Source organism: Labeo rohita, chromosome 5 (genome assembly GCF_022985175.1).
Source record: "Labeo rohita strain BAU-BD-2019 chromosome 5, IGBB_LRoh.1.0, whole genome shotgun sequence".
Taxonomy (NCBI): domain Eukaryota; kingdom Metazoa; phylum Chordata; class Actinopteri; order Cypriniformes; family Cyprinidae; genus Labeo; species Labeo rohita.
Window position 1 is genome coordinate 22,798,562 of NC_066873.1, and position 24,643 is coordinate 22,823,204.

Below are 24,643 nucleotides of genomic sequence, written 5' to 3' on the forward strand. Positions count from 1 at the left end.
GTCCGTGGGTTGAAGCGACCCCCAATAACGTGATATTTAGTTGTCCCATTGTTCCACAGCAACATTAAAATTGTGTAGATTAGTGTATAATGATTTATTCGTTCAACATATTTAATATCGGGGGGGACATCCAAGTTATTGGACACATCTGATCATTTTTTAAAGAAAAAGTAACACAATAGTTACATTTCATGGTAGTTACTTTTATGATGAGATATCGCAGTTACTAACTCAGTTACTATTTGTGAGAAGTAACTAGTAACTGTAACTAATTACTTTTTTTGAAGTAATATTCCCAACACTGCTGCTCTGGCACCGCTCATGAATGCTGACAGATTGTTCCATATTAACATATTTCCGCCCTCAGCCAGTTGTATGCTGTCTGCCATTTTCTCCACGCTTGAGCATCTGTAGTGACAACATCTCATAAGCAATGCAGGTGTTTTGTAGTTGTATGTAAAAGTGAATATAGTCTTAATTTTGTTCACTGAGCTTTGTTTTTGATGGTAACGCGTCACCAAATACACAAAAAAAAAAATGGAAGAGAGGGGCGGAGTGAGCAGTAGCTCATTATAATTTAAAGAGATACGCACTGAAATGGGTCGCTAAGGTAATTTTTTATTTTTTTACATGTCCACTGAGGAATTTTAACCAAAGTGTTTTGCAGACATTTCATGATGACCCTAAAGAATCATACCAACTTGTGGAAAATGGGCATCTGATGTCCCCTTTAATGGAAATGGGTTAACATGAAAAATGAACACTTTGAAGTCATGGACCTTGTTGATTTAGGAAAAAAATAGTCTGTGTCAGGTTGCAGTTTCTTATATGTACATTTTGTGTGTTTTTGTTTAGTTGGTCATGGAGTTTTGTGGCGCCGGCTCAGTAACAGACTTGGTGAAGAACACAAAGGGCAACTCTCTGAAAGAAGACTGGATTGCTTACATCTGCAGAGAAATACTGAGAGTGAGACCTATGAAATCAAAATGGACAATTCTTGTTTTTTTTTTGTTTTTTTAAATATTGCAGCGTTTATTATAAATGATTTGTCAATGCACGTAATATTTTAATTTTTTTTAAAATTCATGTTCTCTCATAATCTTTAATCAAAAGTGTTAACGTCCTGTTACAATTACATACCTGCTCTTATGACGTGCTCCAGCAATCTGTATATGTCACAACATGGAAGAGAAGACGACTGCAATTGCATTTCGTGCCAGCTGTAACGATATACATTACATGCCTGATACATGACACTTAGCTACAGCCTTACTTGAGTTAATCCTTTAGATTTATGTAATTGGATGTAATGTTGCGCAGTCAGTAACCACTGTCTCTCTGCTTCTCAGGGTCTGTCTCACCTCCATGCTCATAAAGTCATCCATAGAGACATCAAGGGACAGAATGTACTCCTTACAGAGAATGCAGAGGTTAAACTCGGTGCGTGAGATATTCACTTTTTGCACTAAGAAAAACACACTCTCTCATTCATTTTGTTTTTGGTTCAGGGCTGTCTGATGCTGAGATATTTGATTTGCATAGCTCTGTTTTGAGTGTTTGACTTTGTGTGTGTGTGTGTTGTCTAGCCTATATCCTGTCTGATTAGAGAACATCATCTTTTAACAACTAGAGCAAAGCACCGAAGCTCATTAATATAGGCCTGACACCATGACAAAAATATCTTCACACACCACAACCTGAGGGAGAGTGTGACGGAAGTGAAAGAGTGTGTCTGAATGTATGAGAGGAAAGGAATTAGCATAGATGAATTATAAACATTTTGGCTGAGCAACAGGTTTCATAAAACTGTTTGTAAGCACAGAGTGTCCTGTAATACTACAGACCATGATTGCTTCTTTCTTTTCCACTCTGTCTGTAGTGGACTTTGGGGTGAGCGCACAGCTGGATCGTACAGTCGGCAGAAGAAACACTTTTATTGGCACTCCATACTGGATGGCCCCAGAAGTCATTGCCTGTGATGAGAATCCCGACTCCACCTATGATTACAGGGTAAAATGAGCTTCTGACTGTTGTTGTACACCACTGTTTGAACGTTTGGAGTTGGTAAGATTTTTTTTTTTTTAAAGAAGTCCGAACTTTTGAACGGTTGTGTACACCTGTGTAGGTTTAAGCATTTAAATTTTGATAGAATGTATAGAAATATACAATATGTTTATCGGATCAGTGGGCTAGATATGGGTGCATCCCCTCATGGTGGCTGCTACACTACTAGTCAATAGTTTTTCAATAGCAACATTTTTAATGTTTTTAAAAGATGTCTCTTCTGCTCACCAAGGCTGAATCTATTTAATGCAAAGTACAGCGAAAACAGTAAAATTTTGAAATAATTTTTCTCTTTAAAATAACTATTTTCTATTTGAATATATTTTAAAATGTAATTTATTCCTGATTTCAAATCAGAATTTTTAGTGTCATTACTCCAGTCACATGATCCTTCAGAAATCATTCTAATATTCTGATTTGCTGCTTACAGCTGAGTAGAATTTTTTCAGGTTTCTTATAGAAATGAATATAGATGAATAGAAAGTTCAGAAGAACGTCATTTATCTGAAATCGATATCTTGTGTAACATTATAAATGTCTCTATCATCACTTTTGATCAATTGAAAGCATCATATTAGTTTATATAATTTCTTTCCAAACAAAAAATTATACAGATTCCAAGCTTTTGAATGGCTTTTTTATTTCAGCTTGCTGTTTTTTGGATCTTTCTTTTCATTTAAGAATCCTGAAAAAAATGTACTCTACTGTTTTAAATATTAATAATAATAATAATAATAATAATAATAATAATAATAATATTTTTTTTGAACAGCAAATCAGCATATTAGAATGATTTCTGAAGGAACATGTGACACTGAAGAGTGGAGATATGATGCTGAATATTTAGCTTTGATCAAAGGAATAAATTACATTTTAAAATATATTCAAAAATAGTTCACAATATTGCCACATTTGCTGTATTTTGGAGCAAATAAATGCAGGCTTGGTAAGCAGAAGAGAATTCTTAAAAAAAAAAGAAAAACATTTAAAATCTTACTGTAGTTTATGTTGAGATCACATAAAGCCCAGTTATTAGGTTCTGATACCAATATTACATGGACAGTGTTTTTGTGATTATTAACAATAAAATTAACAATAAAATAAGATTTAATTATATTAATTTATCAATATAAAGCCATTACCATTGTTTAAATATGTCTGATTTTTGGTTTTCTTTTCATAAATATCAATAATAGAATACGTTTAATCACTTAAACTAGGCCTAATATTAATCACCATAAAAACTGGTCAGTCTATTATTACAGTATACGTGACATTTAGCCTAGTCATTATTTAGTGAAGTGATACTTAATACAACAGTTTTCTCTCAGCTTGGTTTGAATGAATACCGTCACAGTGCGTTGTCTGTGGCTGCTTGCAGAAGAGGAAGTGGTTCCTCTATATTACTATTTGGCAGAAACGTCCTTTTGTTTGTCACTTTTAAGCTCATGGTATGTGTTATTGTTTATACAAAACAAACAGTACATGTATTAATGTTTTATCAAACTCGATCTTTATTTTTAGTTTTATTCTTCTATTGATTGGGTGTCTTTTTGTGTATTTATTTATTTTTATACCACATCAGTTGTACAGTAGTGTATGCCTTGGATTTAATTAAACTATTTGTTGTTGTTGTTGTTGTGTTACAACAGAGTGATATCTGGTCTCTGGGAATCACCGCTATAGAGATGGCTGAAGGAGCACCTCGTAAGTACACTGTCCGTGTGTTTACTGATGCAAACTCGCATTCCAGACTTTATTATGAACAAAAATATATATTTTATATCAGTCTCTCAAACCAGCATTATTGCACTCAAATTAAAGTCACCATTACAACTCCTATTTTAAATCAGCAATCTAATAGGGTTGAATATATGCGTTTACGCTACCACCTTTACTGCTTTTACCATACTGCCAAGGTTGCCAGGTCTGCGTAACAAAACTAGCCAATAGCCAATCAAAAAAAGCCCAAAAGTTGCCCAACGACTATATCCTAAATATTAAAAGTTAAAATATGCAATTCCCATACCTAAGTACATGTTTTACATTTACTGTTGTTACGTTCACTCAAGGGTTTCTTACCACTGGCCCTCCTTCACAAAACTTAACATCTATTGCAGTTTTGTCATCGGTTGAATATAGCGAATTTCAGTTCAAGCATTTCAGTCAGATATACTTTATGCAATATGTTAAACCATTAACCCAGCAGCAACACTTTAAAAGTAGCCCAGTTCCGCAGGAAAACCACAAACATGGCAACCCAACATACTCCTCACATACTTTGGTCTGAAATGCAAACAGAGTGATACAGTAAGCAGTCAAAGTTATTTGAACACTGCTTGGCCAATCCAATTAGACAGGCAGAAAAGAAGGCCCATTTACACCAAAAACTACATCTGTGACAGTTACTCTTATTATAACTAATTGATGTTGAAAGAAATAGACCATAACTTTTCAGTTCCTTTTTTAAGTTATTCTTTATCATTCAAGGCCTTGCAAAGCATGTATGTGGTTTATGAGGTTCACATTCTGTTTATTATAAGTGCACAGTCATCTGCCATTTTAAATGTTCAAGCTCTTTAAAGTCAGGTGAGTTTTTAGTTTTTCTCACACTTCAGTAGGGCTGGGCCGTTTTTTTTTTTTTTTTTTTTTTTTTTTTTTATTATTATTATTATTATTATTATTATTATTTTATTTATTTATTTATTTTTTCAGATTTTATCGATTAATTTGAATCCAATGTTTTGGCACCATTTTGTTCTTTAGAAATCAAGGAATGGTGATTTTGAATAGAAATAATACCAAACGTTAGAATTAGACATTTTGACAATATGCCAATGATAACAGTAAAGAGAAAAGAACAATTCAACTTCATGTCGATGCTCGTGATTAACGCTCAATTTTGACGTGCTCATATCACTAGGTGCGATTCACACAGAATGCGTTTTTTTTGTTGACAAATGAGGGTGAACTTCTTTTAACATGAGTGCCGCATTCTTAGAATGCCTTTTCATGCATGAGACACTGCAAGAGATGTGAGTGTAACAGTCAAATGCGTCTATGTTTACATAGAAAAAACAATGGAAAAGCAGTGAGAACTACTACTGTGTGTCTGACATTTAATGTTTGCATCATGATGACAGGCTGAAAGCTGCTGTACAAAACATTTATAGTTAATATTAGTGTACTGGTTTTATACATTGTCATACTGAATTTGAATTACCTTAAAAAAAAATTTTAAATTATTTCTTAACATGTGTTAATATACGTTATAGTTACATTTTCAAGTTGACTAGTTAAAACTCGTAAAAAAATCAAGAATCTGTCAAACTATCTGAAAAAATTGAGATTTTAATATTTTGTCATCGCCCAGCTCTACTCATCAGTTAGAAATATTTTTATGAAAGTGATACCAACTATATTGTTACTTTGTGTCATAGTTATTATAGTTGTGATGTGGGCTTCCCTGTTTTTAAAGTATTGGAATGAATAATAAAACTTTTATAGTTATTATAATTATCATCCTAGGTGTAAATGGGCCTTAACTGTTGTATGGTATAACTTTAAAAATAAATAAATTACTTTAAGCATTTTTTACTAAACAAACAAACACGCATACTAAACATCCAGTTAAACCAGTTAAACAAAAGAAGTAATAATAATAAAATAATTCTGTGGTAAAAAAGCAAAATAAATGAGTACCTAGCGGATGTGAATCTTCAGTTTCTTTTGTGATGTTTAACACTCCTGAAAAAGAAGATCAGAGGTGGAGGTTGATTTGTGCTCCATTGTCATAACTTATGCAGAAGAACACTTAGTCATGTTTTCTCTCTCTATCTCACACACACACACACACACTCACTCACTCACACGGACAGAGTGTCGCAGCGACCCAGTCACTGTTCTACTTGCGTTCATGAATTGTTGTCACCTCTTGAGTCAGTTAGTCTGATAATTGGGCACATGGGTGAAAGAGTCTTTTATCAGCGTGTTTGATTGCTGTGCTCTTTCCCTCAGCGTTGTGTGACATGCATCCCATGCGAGCTTTGTTCCTTATCCCACGGAACCCTCCTCCTAAACTGAAGTCCAAGAAATGGTGAGGACACACTGTCTCAGCTGTTATTTTAAGATCAAGCTATATTTTCCTTCTTCCTTCCCTCCCTTTTTCCCCTTGTCTATATATACACGCACTGCATACTTATGATCGCTGCAATCCATATAGCTGCTCTTCTCGTATGTGGTTTCCTTGTTTAATAACGTTTTTTCAGACAGGAGTCGCAGTGTTTGCTTATACACCCACCTACATCTCCACACATATAGAGTGCTTTTGAATGACGACAAAGCTTTCTACCTTCATTTTGTCTACATATTTTTGTTTCTTTCTCTTGGTTGGCTGTAGTTGTCGTATATTGGCAGGCTGGGATTTAGTTTTCGGGTTGGAGTTATTTTAGTTCTTCTGGTCAGAGCCCTGCCCTTGAACAGCTGGCTATAAGAAGCAGAAATGGAGCATATGTTGGGCTGGGATTTAAAGGCAGCCATGTTTCATGATATTGAATTGTCTTGTTAGCAATGATGTGCAAGATATTCTGCTTCCGGTTTAAAACAGACTTTTTTGTGTTGTCTATGTTTATGTTTGATTTAGACATGTTTGTTTTTTGTTTTTTTTTAGTGCTGTCAAACGATTAATCGTGATTCATCACATCCCAAATAAAATTTTTTGTTTACATAATGTATGTGTGTGTACTTTGTATATTTGTTATGTATATATAAATAGACACACATGCATGTATATATTTCAGAAAAATGTTATGTTTATATATTAAATACAGTATATTTATATATAATAGTGAATATAAATGTATGCATGTAAATACATGTAAAAAATTTCTAAATATACTGTATGTGTGTGTATTTATTTTACATAAATGTACACATTTCACACACATGTAAGCAAAAAAATTATTTTGGATGTGATTAATCACGATTAAATAGGTTTTTTTTAGCAATATTATATTAACATTTCTTTTTAGCTATATATATAGCTAAAAAGCTATATATAGCTATATATATATTATATATATTATATATTATATATATATATTTATAACATAATGTGCATATGTGACACTGAAGACTGGTGTAACAGATGCTGAAAGTTTAGCTTTGCCATCACAGGAACAAATGACACAGTCAAAAGTTTTTGAAAAGTAAGGTTTTTAATGTTTTTTAAAGAAGTCTCCTCTGCTCACCAAGCCTGCGTTTGATCCAAGGTACAGCAAAAACAGTAAAATTTTTTAACTTTTTAATTTTTTTTAAATATTTTTACTAATTAAAATAACTATTTTCTATTTGATTATATTTTAGAATTTAATTTATTCCTATGATTTTAAAGCTGAATGTTTAGCATTATTACTCCGGTCACATGATCCTTCAGAAATTCTAATATTCTGATTTGCTGCTCAAAAACAAAACAAAAAAACGTTTATTATTATTATTTTGAAAACGGCTGAATATATATACATTTTTTTTTTTTTTTTTTTCAGGTTTCTTTGATAAATAGAAAGTTCAGAAGAACAGCATTTATCTGAAATAGAAATCTTTTGTAACATTATAAATGTCTTTATCATCACTTTTGGTCAATTTAAAGCATCCTTACTAAATAAAAGTATTAATTTCTTTAGATAGATTAATTTTCTAAAGATAGATAAACGCTGATCTTTGGATCTTTCAATTCATCAAAGAATCCTGAAAAAAATGTGGTTTTAAATAATGATAATAATAATAATATAATTTTCTCGAACAGCAAATCAGCATATTCAAATTATTTCTGAAGGATCATGTGATCACAGGAAGAAATTACATTTTAAAATGTATTCAAATAGAAAGCAGTTATTTTAAATAGTAAAAATGTTTCACAGCTTTTGCTGTATTTTGGATCAAATAAATACAGGCTTGGTGAGCAGAAGAGACTTTAGAAAACATTAAAAATCTTTCTGTTCAAAAACTTTTGACTGTTAGTGTAACTATTGTGTACACTGAAATATTGCTGATGTATCAGTCATTTTTAGCCTCACCTAACTGCAGCTGTCACAACTCATTAGCCCATTTTCAAAAGCATCGTATCAGCTGACTTTACCTTTGTGAGTGACCTAGAAATCAGTAGAATTCACAGCAGCAAATATTTCATACATAACAGAAAGCCCTGTGTTTGCATGGTATATGGTCAAGTAGTCAATGCAGCACTTGCCCGATAGATCAAGTAGCCGTACCAACAGCTGACCTAAAAAGCTTTCGCACTCGACTGAGGCTTGTAGGGCATTTCCTATATCACTGGACAGCAGCATTCTATAGTCCGATTTTGTCTTGAATTAATTTTTTTTTTTATCTAGCACATGAATTTCTTGCATGTTTTACTGTCTCTTTCAGGTCTAAAAAGTTTATTGACTTTATTGAGGGCTGTCTGGTGAAGTCATATCCAAGTCGTCCATCCACAGAACAGCTACTGAAGCACTCGTTCATCAGAGACCAGCCCACTGAGAGACAAGTCCGCATCCAGCTCAAAGATCACATCGACCGCACACGCAAGAAGCGTGGCGAAAAAGGTATGTGTAGGTTGTTGTACGTCTTTGCAAATGATTATAGAAACAATACAGGAATAATAGAGCTTTATTAATCCCAGAATCCCTATACAGAATATTTCTGTTTCACATTTTCTAATACAAGTGTTTAATAATTAATTCAGTATTTTGAATTAGTTTTGTTTTCAGAGTCAGATGCAGGGGTTCCTCTTGGACTGTAGGTCATTATGTATGTATCCATCCATCCATTTGTGGTGGAACAGAATGTTTAATAAAGTTTTGTTTACTTGCCTTTGTGCAGTGAGGTCCTGTCCAATCAGAGCTCAACTTTGACTTGGCCACAAAAGTGGTGCTTGTACATAGCTCACGTAGCTTAGAGTAATTCATGAGATCTGTGGTCAGTAGTGTAATCAAATACCACAGCTGGGCTTGAATTGTGTTTCTTTCTGAATATGAAGTATGAGGAATAGCTAAAAATGGCAGCATCCAGCCAGCAGCCTTCAGCAGTGTTATTAGAGCTCATACAGTATCAGTTAAGGAAGAATGCAGATGATTTAGACTCTAAAGTGCTGCAGTCTGCATAAATGGTGTTTAGCCATATTATATTAAAGCCTAAAGCCTTTCTCGTTATTTTCCTGCCCTCCCTCTCTGTGTCTCTCTTTTTCATTTTGTCTTGATTCCTCTCAGAGGAGACCGAATATGAGTACAGCGGTAGTGATGAAGAGGATGAGAACCGAGGAGATGAGAGAGAATCCAGGTAAACACAGCAGCATCTGTGTTTACACAACCCTACATAGCACTACACAACACTGCAGAAGCCTCCTCTGAGATTTTAATTGTAATGTTATTGACCTTTTCTGTTAACTCGCTAACTTAGTGGTATGATGTGTGTAAATTTTCTGATGTTTAAACACACTCTTCTTCCCAATTTAACGTACAGAGGCCAGAGATTGAAACTCTACTGTAGTTTAACTTTAAGGTCAACATGACTTAAACTAAATAATAAACTTAACTTACAGAAAATAAACCTTTTAGGTAAACTATTAGATTTGATTATAGTAGTAGATTACTGACTTGAAATTTGACCTGAAGTACTAGATAACTGATCTGAGACTTGTTTGTTAGAAAATTAACCTGTTAGATAAACTATTGAACTATTATGCTTGATTATACTAGTGGATGATTGACTGAAACTACTACATAACTGACCTAAGACTTGACCTAAACTCGTATTTGTACTTGATATTTAATTAAAATTGGTAACTAATTTTGCATGAAACTTCACTTAAACTAACAGATAACTGGTGTGTCTTGAACTAGTAGATAATTGACTTAAGATGACTTAAATTAGTTAAATTAGACTTAAACTATTAGATAACTAGAGAAAACTAGTAGTTCATAACTTGGATAAATGACAACTGACTTAAAATTTAAACTAGTAGAAAACTGACTTGAGACTTGAACTAGTAGAAAACCGACTTAAGATGACTCAAACTAGTTGATAACTGACTTGAGACTTAAACTAGTAAATAACTGACTTGAGGCTTGAACTAGTAGATAACTGACTTAATATCAGTTAAACTAGTTGGTAACTGACTTGAGACGTAAACTAGTAAATAACTGACATTAGACTTGAACTAGAAGAAAACTGACTGACTTAAGATTTGAAATAAACTAGTACATAACTGACTTTAGACTTGAACTAGTAGGTAACTAAGATCACTTAAACTCGTTGATAACTGACTTAAACTAGTAGAAAACTGACTTGAGACCTGAACCAGTAGATAACTGACTTAAGATGACTTAAACTAGTTGATAGCTGACTTGAGACTTAAACTAGTAGATAACTGACTTGAGACTCGAACTAGTAGATAACTGACTTAAGATGACTTAAACTAGTTGATAGCTGACTTGAGACTTGAACTAGTAGATGACTGACTTAAGATTACTTAAACTAGTTGATAACTGACTTGAGACTTAAACTAGTAAATAACTGACTTGTGACTTGAAATAAACTAGTAAATAACTGACTTAAGACTTGAACTAGTAGATAATGGACTTAAGATCACTTAAACTAGTTGATAACTGACTTGAGACTTGAACTAGAAGAAAACTGACTGACATGAGACTTGTAATAAACTAGTAAATAACTGACTTGAGACCTGAAATAAATTAGTAAATAACTGACTTGAGACTTTAACTAGTAGATAACTAAGATCGCTTAAACTCGTTGATAACTGACTTGAGACGTAAACTAGTAAATAACTGACTTGTGACTTGAAATAAACTAGTAAATAACTGACTTGTGACTTGAAATAAACTAGTAAATAACTGACTTAAGACTTAAACTAGTAGATAACGGACTGGAGACTTAAAGTAGCTGATTCGAAACTTTACTTAAACTAGTACGTAACTTACATGACTTTCCTTAAATGAAATGAGCATTTCATAAAAAAAAAAAAAAAAAAAAAAACGTGTGAGAAAAGATTTGAGACTTGAATTGGACTTGTCTGTACATGTCTGAATGAGTCAAGAATAGGTAAGCTTTTGTTTGTTTGAGGTGGGACTTTCCTGTTCGTCAAAACATAAAACTGCTACTTGGAAACAGTTGATATTTTTGCAATTGTGCTTGATGCTTTGTGGCAGAAGTTACACTTTCATCCTTAATGGATTTGTTTAGGGAACTGTTTTATGTAGATAGATGGTTGATCGTAATGCTCCATTAAAGCTTTACAATATCACTCAACACGGATCCATCCTTTTACTCATTTGCACATGAGTACATGACACTGATGTAAGAGAGAGAAAAATGAATGTACTGTACAGTCCTTGCAAACCACAGAGCTTGGTCATCACTGCCCAAGCTTAGCTCTAAACTGTGTTTATATCAACTAACTCTCCTTCATTTCTGTTTATGTCTGTCTCGTTAGCTCTATTTTGAATGTTCCTGGTGAGTCGACGTTGCGTAGGGATTTCCTGCGGCTGCAGCAGGAGAATAAGGAGCGCTCGGAGGCCTTAAAGCGACAGCAGGCGCAGCTCGCCGCTCAGCGCAGAGACCCTGAGGAGCACAAACGCCAGCTGCTGCACGACCGACAGAAACGAATAGAGGAGCAGAAAGAACAGAGGCGTCGCTTGGAGGAGGTACACATTCTTACACGTGCACATTAAAGTCACTGAACATGATCTCACTTCTCACAGGAAATGACAAAGGCAGATTGCCAATCATGTAAGGTGTCAGCATAAACATACTTGCCAATTTTAAAGATTATTGTGATGGTTCACCAGAAATTATGCTCCAAACTCATCACTTCCTTTCCTTCACAAAGTGTAAAAAGTGAATTTTTGAAGAATATCTTGGTTGGCTTTTTTATTATAAGGAAAAGGAATAAATGACGAGGACTGTCAGTCTCCAAAATGACTTAAATTTGGATCTGTTCTTCATTCAAAGTTAGTATATGACTTGAAGACTTGAGAAGTTTTTTGAAACCCAGCCTTAGTCTTTATTTACTTACATAATGTTTAAAAAAGTGTCTAGTATATTTTTGAAAGGTTCAGTTTCAGAATGACATGAAGATGACTAAATAATGACACTGTTTTCATTGTTTGGTGATCTAATCGTTTAGGTATTTTAGATTTTATCTCCTGTCCTAGAATATTCCATGACGTTTTAAATAGAGTCAGAAGTTTTACAGCAGTGTTTGTTTGAAGTGCTGAACATTTTTCTCTTATCTGGAGCCAGTCTTTCTTCATTAGAATGAGCACAGGAATTTTGTGACGTACCTATAGGTGGTTTTGAGAGAGACGAAGGAGGAAAATGAGTGAGAACTCTACAGTGCAAAGTCAAACTTTTAATTGAATTAGTTTGAGCGGTCATTGTTACTGAATAACCTGTGAAAGGACACAATGGCTGATTAGTACTGCGTCACTGAGTGAGACATGGGGTGATGAACAGGCCACAACACAAAGAAGTGTGTATTTGTTATGTACTGAGCATCATAAGCCATTATATTCATGTCTGCCTTTATTTGAGAGAGATTCTCAAAGTCAAGCCCCTTACAGCTAAGCTAATTAAATCAAGTCCATGTGGGATCAAGGCATGTTTGCTGGAGGCTGTAGAATACAGCACTAAATTAACTATATATAGTTGGGTGCAAAATCTGAGACCACTTTGAAAATATGAGAAAAATAAAGATGAAGCTAAAATAAATATTTCATTTAATACATTACCTCTAAAAGTTTGGAGTCTGTAAGATTTTTTATTTTTTGGAAATTAATACTTGTATTTATATGTAGTATTATGTTATGTTATTTATAATATGCTTATTATATTAAATGTGTTTTTTTTTTTTAACTTTCTGTTAAAAGAATCCTTATAAAAATGTTGAAATATCCAAAAATATTAAACAGCACAACTGTTTTTAACACTGATAATTAGAAATAACACATTTAATAATGATTACCATACTAATTATTATTAATACCTTTAATAATACAATACTGCTAAACATTCTATAAGATTCTTTTGTTTGTAAGAAATTAATACGCTTATTTGTTATATATATATATATATATATATATATATATATATATATATATATATATATATATATATATATATATATATAATTAATAAGAATTATTAAGATAAACATTACTAAATGTATTATTTGTGCGTAACATTACTAAATGTATTATTTATTATTTGTGTAAGGGTTCTTTTGATAGAAAGTTAAAAAAAAAAAGCATTTAATATTATAAACATTATATATATATATATATATATATATATATATATATATATATATATAAATAATGTTTTCTTTAAATTAATACTTGTATTTATATATATTATATTATTTATAATATGTTTATTATATTAAATGCTTTTTAAAATTTCTATTAGAAGAATCCTTAAAAAAATATTAAGCAGCACAACTGTTTTTAGTGTTGATCATAAAAAAATAGTATGTTTAATAACGATTACTGTAAAAATTATTAATACATTTAATAATACATTACAGCTAAAAGTTTAGGGTCTGTAAGATTTTTTTTTTAAATTTTTTTTTAAAGAAATTAATACGTTAATTTATATAAGTTATAATAATATTATAATAATATTATAATATTATTCATAATATATTTCTCATATTAAATGCTCTTTTTTTTATTTTCTGTTAGAATAATGCTTAAATGTATCCAAAAATATTAAGCATCACAACTATTTTTAACACTGATCATAAGAAATGTTTCTTGAGCAAATCAGCATATTAAAATGATTTCTGAAGGATCATGCGACACTGAAGACTGGAGTAATAATACTGAAAATTCAGCTTTGCCATCACAGGAATAAATTACATTTTAAAATATATTCAAATAAAAATGTTATTTTCAGCTGTAATAATATTTCACAAATATTACTGCTTTTACTGTATTTTGGATCCGATAATTGCTGCCTGGTTGAGCCTAAGAGAATTCTTTTAAAACTGTTTAAAAATCTTGCCGACTTCAAACTTTGAAACAGTACTTAATAACAATAATATTTCACTCTTCTGCACTATTTATAGGTCGCTAATCAAAAAAGTACATTTGTGTTATTGATGTGATCATCTTTGGACCCTCTCAAATCATGTTTGGAGAATATAATCATCAGGCTTTACACAAGTATGTTGTTATTCTAACAATATAATTTGTAATTGAAACAAATGTATTTAAAAAAACAAACATTTTCTCTAGTGGTCTCAGACTTTTAGATGTTTAAGCATTATTGTGCTATAAAATAAAATACCTTCTGTTTTGGGAATGATAGAGAATTCAGGTTTGTTTCCAAAGTAAAATATTATTATTATTATGATTATATAGGCCATCTTACAGGGTCACATCAGCACACAGCACCATCTAGCCACTAACCTACTGAATACAGGACCGCAGTGCACTGACTCACCAGTATCACTATATTGGCCCTCTCTCTCACCATAACAGTGCCCAGCGTCTTAGTCACTTTCGCTTTCTCTCATTTCTCTCTTTTCTATGGCTATGTTACTCGTTCTCTCCCCCTTCATTTCCCCTCTCAAAAGCACTAGATGATTTTTAGCAACAGGAAGGCTCTCATTATTTCAGCCAAATATGTTAAAGTGACTCACTCCCTCTCTCTCTCTCTCTCTCTCACACACGCACAGCAACAGAGGAAGGAGAGAGAGATGGTGCGGCAGCAACAGGATAAAGCTCCTCACCGGAGACTCGATGACATGAGACGAGAGGAGGACAGGAGGATGGCAGAGAGAGAGCAGGTAACCAATCACAGGCACAGAACTGCAGCCGGCCGGCCAATCGCGGCAGAGCGTGGGTGTTCCACTCAGCACAGCTCTGGCCCTGGAATGTCTGTGGAGTGGTTGCCATGGCAGCAGGCTCTCAAACGCAGTGTGTGTGTGTGTGTGTGTGTGGGTGAGCCGTGTGCAGCCCTACATTCAGTACAATTCAAACTGACAGAAACACAAAAGACCAATCAGCATGAATTAGTGCACAGTGTGCCACAGGACACACTCTTCACAATGACCTCATATGTACATGCTTCACATCACACTTCCTTCAGTTGTCCTTCTTTAAAACAAGCGCATACACAACACAATCCTCGGAGTGACAGGAGCCACTTGTAAACACTCGCAACGCGCCGTTTTAAGACGATAAAGCGGTGTGACGTTACGGCTCTGCCGCAGTAGGTGAATGAAGCTCGTGGAACAAATCTCTCCACTCCGTTGAGGTGTCTTCAGCCATTTTAAAAAGCCCATCAGAAACACTACTTTAAAATGTCTGCCTCTTTCTGTAGAGGCTGCACAGACAGGTGTATCTGTCCACTCCCTCAAGTACCTTTTTATTCCATTCTTTTGAGTCTATTCTGATCTGTTTCTTCCTTCCGTCTCCTCCTCTTCCACTGCTCCCCATTTCTCTCTCTCTCTCTCTCTGTCTCCATCCTTCTCTATAGGAGTTTATAAGACATAAGTTGGAGGAAGAGCAGCGGCAGTTAGAGATACTGCAGCAGCAATTACTGCAGGAGCAGGCATTGCTAATGGTAACACACACCTTTCTTTCTCTTCCCTCTGTTTCTTTGCTCTGGTCATTGTCAGTCCTCAGCCAGTTTTGATGTGTCTCATGTTACAGGGATCCTTAGATTGTGTTTTAATGATCAAACGACTCCTGGCATCAGAGTTGGAAATTTGAAACGGATTGTTTTTAAATGTTTTGGAGCAGGGGTCTTCAATTATTGTTTGGTTTTTATAAAAATATTGAATTATACTCAACCTAAGCAAAAGTTAAGAAGTCCAAGTTGAGCTATATGTTTGACCCTCCCAAATTAAAATAAATCAGTAAGTAAACTTTAAATGCAATGTACAATGACCTTGTACTTTGTAAATAATTATTTACATATGTTAATTAATTCATAATTAAATATGACATCGAACATGTACTACAGTTTAAAATGTTTAATATATTTGCAAATCTTTTATCCTCACCAATACTGCTTTGATCAAAAATAAAGTAAAAATGGTAATACTGTGAGTATTATTACAAATTAAAGTAACAGTTTACTATTTGAATAAGTGTAAAATGTAATTTATTCCCGTGATGTCAAAGCTTAATTTTAGGCAACCATTAATCCAGTCTTCAGTGTCACATGATCCTTCAGAAATCGTTGTAATATGCTGTTCAAGAAACATTTTTTATTGCCACTTAATATATTTGTGGAAACGGTGATACATTTTTTTTTTCAGGATTCAGAAAGAACAGAATAAATTTTTTTAATAGAAATCTTTCGTGACATACAATTAAGGTCAAAAGTTTACATACACCTTGCAGAATCTGTAAAATGTTAAAATGTTATTTTACCAAAATAAGAGGAATCATACAAATTGCATGTTATTTTTAGTTAGTACTGACCTGAATAAGATGTTACATTCCAAGAAAATAATAGTTGAATTTATAAAAATGACCCTGTTCAAAAGTTTACATACACTTGATTCTTAATACTGTGTTGTTACCTGAATGATCCACAGCTGGGTTTTTTTTTTTCTTCAGTTATAGTTGTTCATGAGTCCCTTGTTTGTCCTGAACAGTTAAACTGCCTGCTGTTCTTCAGAAAATTCCTTCAGGTCCCACAAATTCTTTGGTTTTTCAGCATTTTTGTGTATTTGAACCCTTTCCAACAATGACTGTATGATTTTGATATCCATCTTTTCACACTGAAGACAACTGAGGGACTCATATTCAACTATTACAGAAGGTTCAGACACTTACTGATTTTCCTTCAGAAGGAAAAACAATGCATTAAGAGCCAGAGGTGTGAACTTTTGAACAGAATGAAGATGTGTGCGTTTTTTCTTATTTCTTATTTTGACTAAATACCACATTTTTTTTGTACTGCCCTTTAGAAGTTTCAGAAGATCCTTACGTTTTCCCCAGACGACAAAATAAGTTACATTTACCCTGATCTTCAAATTCAAAAGGTTTTCACCCCCCCCCAGCTCTTAATGCATTGTTTTTCCTTCTGGAGCATCAGTGAGTGTTTGAACCTTCTGTAATAGTTGCATATGAGTCCCTCAGTTATCCTGGAGGATTTTTCTGAAAAACAGCAGGCTGTTTAATTGTTCAGGACAAAGAAGGAACTCATAAACAACTATCTCATAAAAAAACACCCAGCTGTGGATCATTTAGTTAACAACACAGTATTAACAATCAATCGTATGTGAACTTTTAAACAGGGTCATTTCTATAAATTCAACTATTATTTTCTCTTGTGGACTATATGTAAATATCTTTTATGTGAAATTTTGATCTTATTCAGGTCAGTAATACATAAAAATAACATGCATTTTGTATAATCCCTCTTGTTTGGTAAAATAATTACCATTTTGCAGTGCATGTAAAATTTTGACCTCAACTGTAAATGTTTTTCATTTCTGATCAGTCAAAATGCATTTTTGATTAATATGGAAGTTTCTGCCAATGAATACAGAATAAAAGGTTATTGCAACTTGTGAGTTTATATTTTGTAATTGTGACTTTTTTTTTTAATTACAAGATTATATCTTTATAACATGCAATTGTGAGTTAAGTCAGCATTGTAAGATACAGTATAAACTAGCAATTCTAAGAACATATCAGTCGTTTCCCCCCTCAAAATTGGACTTTTTAAAGTCGCAATTGCAAGCTAATATCTCACAATTCTGAGGAAGAAAAAAAGGCAGAATTGCGTGGAAAAAAAGGCAGAATTGTGAGATATAAACTCGCATTTGCAAGAAATAAAAATTTTTTTGCAAATGTATATCTTGTAATTAGGACTAAACTCGCAATTACGAGTTTGTATCATGCAATTCTGAGGAAAAAAGTCATAATTGTGAGAAGTCGCAATATCCTTTTTTTATTTTATTGTATTTTTTTATTGAGTGGCAGAAACTGACTTTTATAGCTTAAAGTATTGATTTCATTCAACATCAAATAAATAAATAAATAAATAAATTGAAATCTACTGACCCCAAACTTTTCAACAGTCCTGGTGAAGTGTAAACCTGATTTAGACCCTCGTTCTAAAGCAGAAAACCCTTTCCTAAAGTGAGACTCATCAAACTTGACTCATTTATGTGTTAAAAACCCTGGTTGATTTGATCATTTATATTGCTTGGATTAGTTTAATTTTAAATGCACAATTTAATTAATAAGATCAAAATATCAAAATGCAACAACATGACATAATTACACACAATAATTATATCACTGTGTACCCAATACACTAAATCTATTTTACAGATTGTTTAGTTGCTCTAAATCTTTAAGGAAAGAATTGTACAACTTCAAAAATTTGATCCATGTTCTCAATATAATCTAAAACTCAAATAATCATGTTTTTGTGTGTAATTATTCATTAATTCATAATTATTTCATTTGCATGTTGGGGCATATGTTTTAAATTTGTTTTTGCGTGTGTGGGTATTTTTACGCATGTGTTATGTGTTAATTGTTTTTTTTTGTTTTTTTGCTGCAATTCCAGTAGTCCTCATTTTGCTAGTTAATAAGTTATTAATTGTTTGTTCATGTGTGTGTAGGAGTATAAGCGTAAACAGCTGGAGGAGCAGAGACAGTCAGAGAGACTTCAGAGACAGCTGCAGCAGGAGCACGCATACCTCGTCTCACTGCAGCAGCAGCAGCAACAACAAGACAAGAAACCACAGATGTACCACTACAGCAAGAACCTAGAAAACAACAAACCGGCTTGGGCTCGAGAGGTAAACTCACAAACTGCTGAGGACAGTAGCACTGTGAATTGAACTGTCAGAATATAAACTCTCATGTCTGGTTTCTCAGGTTGAGGAACGCAGTAAACTGAACAGACAAGGCTCTCCCAAAATCTGCACTACGGTCTCTGACACAAATATCCAGTCCCGTTCAGAATCAATCAGCCAATCAGGAGCTGCACAGACCCCACCTATGCAGAGACCTGTGGAACCACAGGGTGGGCAGGGAAAGGTGTGCAACCTGTTATTTTATTCCCTCTGTAAATCAGTTAAATGTCGGTTAGGTAAACTCAGTGGTCATACCTCTAAAACAGCGATACAATTATTAGAACTGTCAATTCAACAAATATTTAAGTGTTTTTTTTATTATTATTATTGTTTTTTTTTATAATAGAAAATAATGAATTTGTTTAAGAAAAAAATAGCCCTTACGACGAATGCAAGAACATGTTTATTTGAATGGCATTCAGCTGTGTGTGCACCAAAAGCAAAGTGAATATTCGCATCACATTCTCGCTCTAGATCACTCATGGTATGTTTTTCACGTCACTCACACAAATAAAACCATTGCAGGATGAGGAGTGTCTTCATGCATATCAACAACAACGTTTCTTTCTGTCATTTTCTGCCGGACGTGTCAATAAGTAGGGCCCTATGAAATGTTTTTTTTTTTTTTTTTTTTTTTAAGTTTTTATTGCTCCATACTGTGTTAATGGTTAAATTAAAAAATATTAAATAAAAGGCATATTTAATTAATTGAAAACAATTTAACAGCAATGTATTAAAACAGCAATTTATTAAAAAGTTTAACAAAAATTAAATTAAGGCCCTTTTTTCCCCCTCAAATTCAGTTCAGATTTTTACCAAATTCTGCATTTACCGTTCATTTTATGGATTTCATTTTAATACTTTCAATTAAGTTTTATAATCAGAAGCATCTCTAATTAGTTGATTTTATAAAAATAAAAATAATTATATGATTTATTTATTTATTTATTTATTTATTTATTTATTGATTGATTGATTGATTGATTGATTTTGATTTATTTTTTTCAGAAATACTGTGTTTTTTTTTGTAAATAAATTCTGGTAAATATTCCTCATAAAATAATGTTTTAACATTAATTGTATTAGTAGTAGTACTATCATTACATTAAATAATATTTTTTTATAAGTTAAATCTAACTTTTATTTTGATGGGTTGCTGTGAAGACCTTTAAGTTTCTGTTTTCTGTATATTATATTATGATAGTTTGTCTCAAAAGAAACTGTAAAATGCTCATAAAGTGACTCTCAGAGCAGTTTTAGAGATTATAATAATATAAGGTAATATTCACAGTTACTAGACCATATTGCATTTTGATTTAAGTGTTCTGACCTACTTTTGATGTATTCTTCCAAAATTTGGCAAATTCTGTGACATTCCGTGTTACACAGTGAATTCCACTTGTATGACTGGATTCTGCGATTCCGTTCTCCACACTGTAAAAATCATAGGGCCTTAAATAAGCTCTTCGCGGATTGGCTTAAGCGACAATGCGTTATGCAAATTTCTCGTTCAAATTGAACATTTTTCAGCTTACGTGGAAGAAGTGATTGAGGAGAATATTGTTCACGTCGAGCCAAATTTGTGTCGCTCAGCACAAATTTTAATCTATTTGCGTCTTTGTGTTGACTTTGTATGTAATCTACTCGCGCAAATAATTAAATTCGCTTTTGGTGTGCACACTTTGGACAAATGAAACTCAGAAGCAAAGTGGGCTGATGTAGACTGTATTTCAGTTAACGTCTTGTGTTTAATGTTATGGAAATACAAAAAAAAACAACATTACATAGAAACACATTGTATAAGTGCCCACCCCTGTAATATAATCTCTCTGAATTACAAACACAACCATTCAAAAGCTTGTGGTCAGTAAGATTTTTTTTTAATGCTTTTGAAATGCTTTTTCAAATCCACAGTAAAAACAGTAATAAAACTGAAATTTAAATTTCCTTAAGTCTTCAGTATCACATGATCCTTTAAAAATCATTCTAATATGCTGATTTGGTGTTCAGTTGACGTTTCCTAATGTCAAAAACAGTCAGTTTTTTTTTTTTTTTTTTTACTTTTTTCATGCTTTTTTTTTATAAAAAGATCAAAACAACAGTATTTATTTGAAATACATATTAACATTCAAAATGTATTTACTGTTACTTTTGATCAATTTAATTGCCTTGCTGGAAAAAAAATATATATTTATTTTAAAAAAAACTATCCCACTGACCCTAAGCTTTTGAAAGGATTGTAATAAGCAGGTGGAAGCCATCATTTCTGTTCTTTAATTCTGCATGCTCTAGCTAACTCTACTGTCTCTGTTCAATGACTTTCGTTTTTCTTCTCTTTCTTTCCTGTGGGGCCCACTTGCTTCCTCTGTAATCCTCCATCAATATCGGGAACTTCCTCTTCACTTGCATATCCTGCGCTGGATCTTCTACCTTTCTTTGCTGCCCAACCCTGGTGGCCTGTTTCCTTTCTTTGCATGATCCGGTTTCCATTGCTCCACAACTGCTTTACTGATTACCACTCTCTAAAACACTCTTCTAACCCCCTTTTGTGAAAACATCCTGGCTTATCTCTCAAATAAAAACTTGCCCTTGCCCACTTTCCTTTCGGCTTACGTCGACATACTACTCTCGTCTCCTCTCCTGTTTGTTTATCTTCCCTCCCATCTGCCATAGTTCCAGATGGCCCACCTGGTGCCGTTAAAACCGTACGCCGCCCCTGTCCCTCGCTCTCAGTCTCTTTGCGATCAGCCCACTAAGACCATGTCCGCCTTCCCCACCCAGGATCCCTCTCCCACACCTACACCTCGTCCTCTACACTCCAGAGAACTAGTCCGTCAAAACTCTGACCCCACCTCAGAAACCCCTGCCCCTCAGTCTCGGCCAATGAGAGACGACAGGGGACCCTGGATCCGTCTTCCTGAGATTGAGCAACCTCCTAAAGTAAGACAGTTGGACTAAAACAGCATGTGCAAATAAATAATGTAATCAGTGGGTGATTAATAATATCACAATCACTGTACAGTTTTCCCATAATTCCTCGCTCCCCTCTCTTTTAGATTCCTCAGCGAACAGCCTCCATAGCCACTGCACTGAATACAAATCTCTCCTCCGGTATCAGACACCCAGTTCGAGCAAGGTAACATGCATATACACACATCCAGCCATGACACAAATCATATGACTGCACTGAAACCTGCACTGTGTGTTCTTTCTGTGTCAGTAATCCTGATCTGAGTCGCAATGAGCGCTGGGAGAGAGGAGATAGCATGAGCATCATGTCCAACCTACCACAGACCGGCTCTCTGGAGAGACACCGCATACTCAGTGAGTGTTGTGTAGGTCAGGTTTTGCTAACACTGTGGTGTCACATCTGCCTTCAAGGGTAGTACAACCTGAAATGACCCATGTTGTGCAGACAACAGCTTAATAGCCGTATTAAATAATGTCTTAAAGGAGAAGTCCACTTCCAAAACAAAGATTCACATATAATGTACTCACCCCCTTGTCATCCAAGATGTTCATGTCTTTCTTTCTTCAGTCGTAAAGAAATTGTATTTTGAGGAAAACATTTCAGCATTTTTCTCCATGTAATGGACTGGTATGGTGCCCAGATTTTGAACTTCCAAAATGTAGTTTAAATGCGGCTTCAAACAATCCCAAATGTGGGTGTAAATGATCCCAGCCGAGAAAGAAGGGTCTTATGTAGCGTAACTATCAGTTATTTTAATAAAAATAATACAATTTATATACTTTTTAATGCCAAACACTCGTCTTGTCTTACTCTGCCTGGACTGTTTTTGTTCCTGTTCATGATAGTTAGGGTATGTCGAAAAACTTCCATCTCATGTTCTCCCTCAACTTCAAAATCGTCCTATATCGTTGTTTTACCTTTTTTGTTAAGGGTGTTTGATCCTCTTTGCATGTTCACTTTGCAAAGACTGGGTCGGTACTTCTGCAGTGATGTAGGATGATTTTGAAATGATTTTTGAAGTTGAGGGATCGTTACAACCGTTTGAAGCTGCATTTACACTGCATTTTGGAAGTTCAAAATCGGGGCGCCATACCAGTCCATTACATGGAGAAAAATGCTGAAATGTTTTCCTCAAAAAACATTCTTTCTTCAGTCGTAAAGAAATTAAGACGTGAACATCTTGGATGACAAGGGGGTGAATACATTATATGTGAATCTTTGTTTTGGAAGTGGACTTCTCCTTTAATCAGTCCTTCCTGGATTTTGTGATTTTACGATCATGGAATTTAAAGACAAATCAAGCAAACTCTATTTGCCTCAGCTTGCATTTTTGAGTGGGAAAAGCAATATTAGCTAATCAAAATCCATAATTCAGAGCCAAACTCATTAATCAATACATGTTCACCTGTCCTGCAGCAAAGCAGATATTTCTATGGTGGTGTTGCCATTGCCTTGTGCATGAGGTACCAGGACCATAGTTACAGTAATTATCTTCAAAAATATTTACAGGCAATTGCATGTGAAATTTTGTTGAGACTGCTTAATGAACCTGAAAATACAGAAAAAAAACTTGCATGAGTGTTAGTAGATAGAAAATCTCATTACCTCACAGAGAAAATAGCTCAATCTGACAAAACCCTCTTTGTGAACACATGGGGACATTTACAATTCAAAAACAATGATTAATAAATAAGAAAAAAAAAGGAAAAGGCTATTCTTTTTTTTTTATTTAAAAAAAAGGGTTTTTTATTGACATTTAATGTTCCATGAAGAAAATTTTAAAGGATTAGTTCACTTGCTCAATCAAAATTTCCTGATAATTTGCTCACCCCTTGTCTTCCAAGATGTTCATGTCTTTCTTTCTTCAGTCGAAGAAATTCCAGGATTTTTCTCCATATAGTGGACTTCATTGGGGAACAGCAGGTTGAAGGTCTAAATTGCAGTTTCAATGCTGCTTCAAAGGGCTCTACGCAATCCCAGCCGAGGAATAAGGGTCTTGTCTAGCGAAACTTTTGGTCATTTACTAAAACAAACAAAAAAATGTATATACTTTTTAACCACAAATGCTCATCTTGCACTAGCCCGACCTCATTACGTAATCATGTTGGAAAGGTCACGCATGGCGTAGGCAGAAGTACCAACCCAGTGTTTACAAAGTGAACATGCAAAGAAAGTGAAACGCCCTTTTCAAAAAAAGGTAAAACTACGATGTTGGATATTTTTAAAGTTGGAGGAGAAATTTATTATATTATATTATATTTTAAAACAGAAAAGGGGTGTTAAATTAAAAATATCATTATTTTATAGTAAACTTAACAAAATGACAATTTACTTTTTTATATGAATTGTCATCATGTTCAAACCTAAATTAGCAAGCTTTTATTTTGGCGGTGTGCCGACAAGCAAGTATACGCGTTCCGGTTTTAGCGCTTCCGATTGAAGAGCTTTCAGTGAAGAGCACGCTCTGAATTTTTCACAGCACATTGTCTTTCTTTGGGCGAGGACCACTTATGTTCACCCCTGATAATGCATGAAGTCACGCAATGAAAAGGTAGTGCAAGATGAGCATTTGTGGTGAAAAAGTGTGTGTATATATATATATATATATATATATATATATATATATATATATATATATATATATATAATTTTTTTTTTTTTTTTTTTTTTTTTTTTTTAAGAAAATGACCAATTGTTTT

The 24,643-nt window shown here is 33.7% G+C and overlaps 1 protein-coding gene across 5 annotated transcripts in view; it reads left to right on the top strand.

The window, feature by feature from the left end:
• The window catches only part of mink1 (misshapen-like kinase 1), a 50,969-nt gene that overhangs the window by 10,222 nt on the left and 16,104 nt on the right, over window positions 1–24,643 (top strand). For 2 of the 5 annotated variants that reach the window (XM_051111120.1, XM_051111121.1), the window contains exons 4-18: window positions 856–966; window positions 1,350–1,440; window positions 1,880–2,010; window positions 3,717–3,771; window positions 6,082–6,160; window positions 8,491–8,666; window positions 9,330–9,399; window positions 11,573–11,783; window positions 14,819–14,929; window positions 15,622–15,708; window positions 18,737–18,916; window positions 18,996–19,157; window positions 21,647–21,913; window positions 22,030–22,109; window positions 22,194–22,297. In XM_051111120.1, coding sequence (XP_050967077.1) covers window positions 856–966; window positions 1,350–1,440; window positions 1,880–2,010; window positions 3,717–3,771; window positions 6,082–6,160; window positions 8,491–8,666; window positions 9,330–9,399; window positions 11,573–11,783; window positions 14,819–14,929; window positions 15,622–15,708; window positions 18,737–18,916; window positions 18,996–19,157; window positions 21,647–21,913; window positions 22,030–22,109; window positions 22,194–22,297 — 1,915 coding nt within the window. The remainder of the gene's footprint in view (window positions 1–855; window positions 967–1,349; window positions 1,441–1,879; window positions 2,011–3,716; window positions 3,772–6,081; window positions 6,161–8,490; window positions 8,667–9,329; window positions 9,400–11,572; window positions 11,784–14,818; window positions 14,930–15,621; window positions 15,709–18,736; window positions 18,917–18,995; window positions 19,158–21,646; window positions 21,914–22,029; window positions 22,110–22,193; window positions 22,298–24,643) is intronic. The other 3 variants (XM_051111122.1, XM_051111124.1, XM_051111123.1) reach the window with 2 other exon arrangements.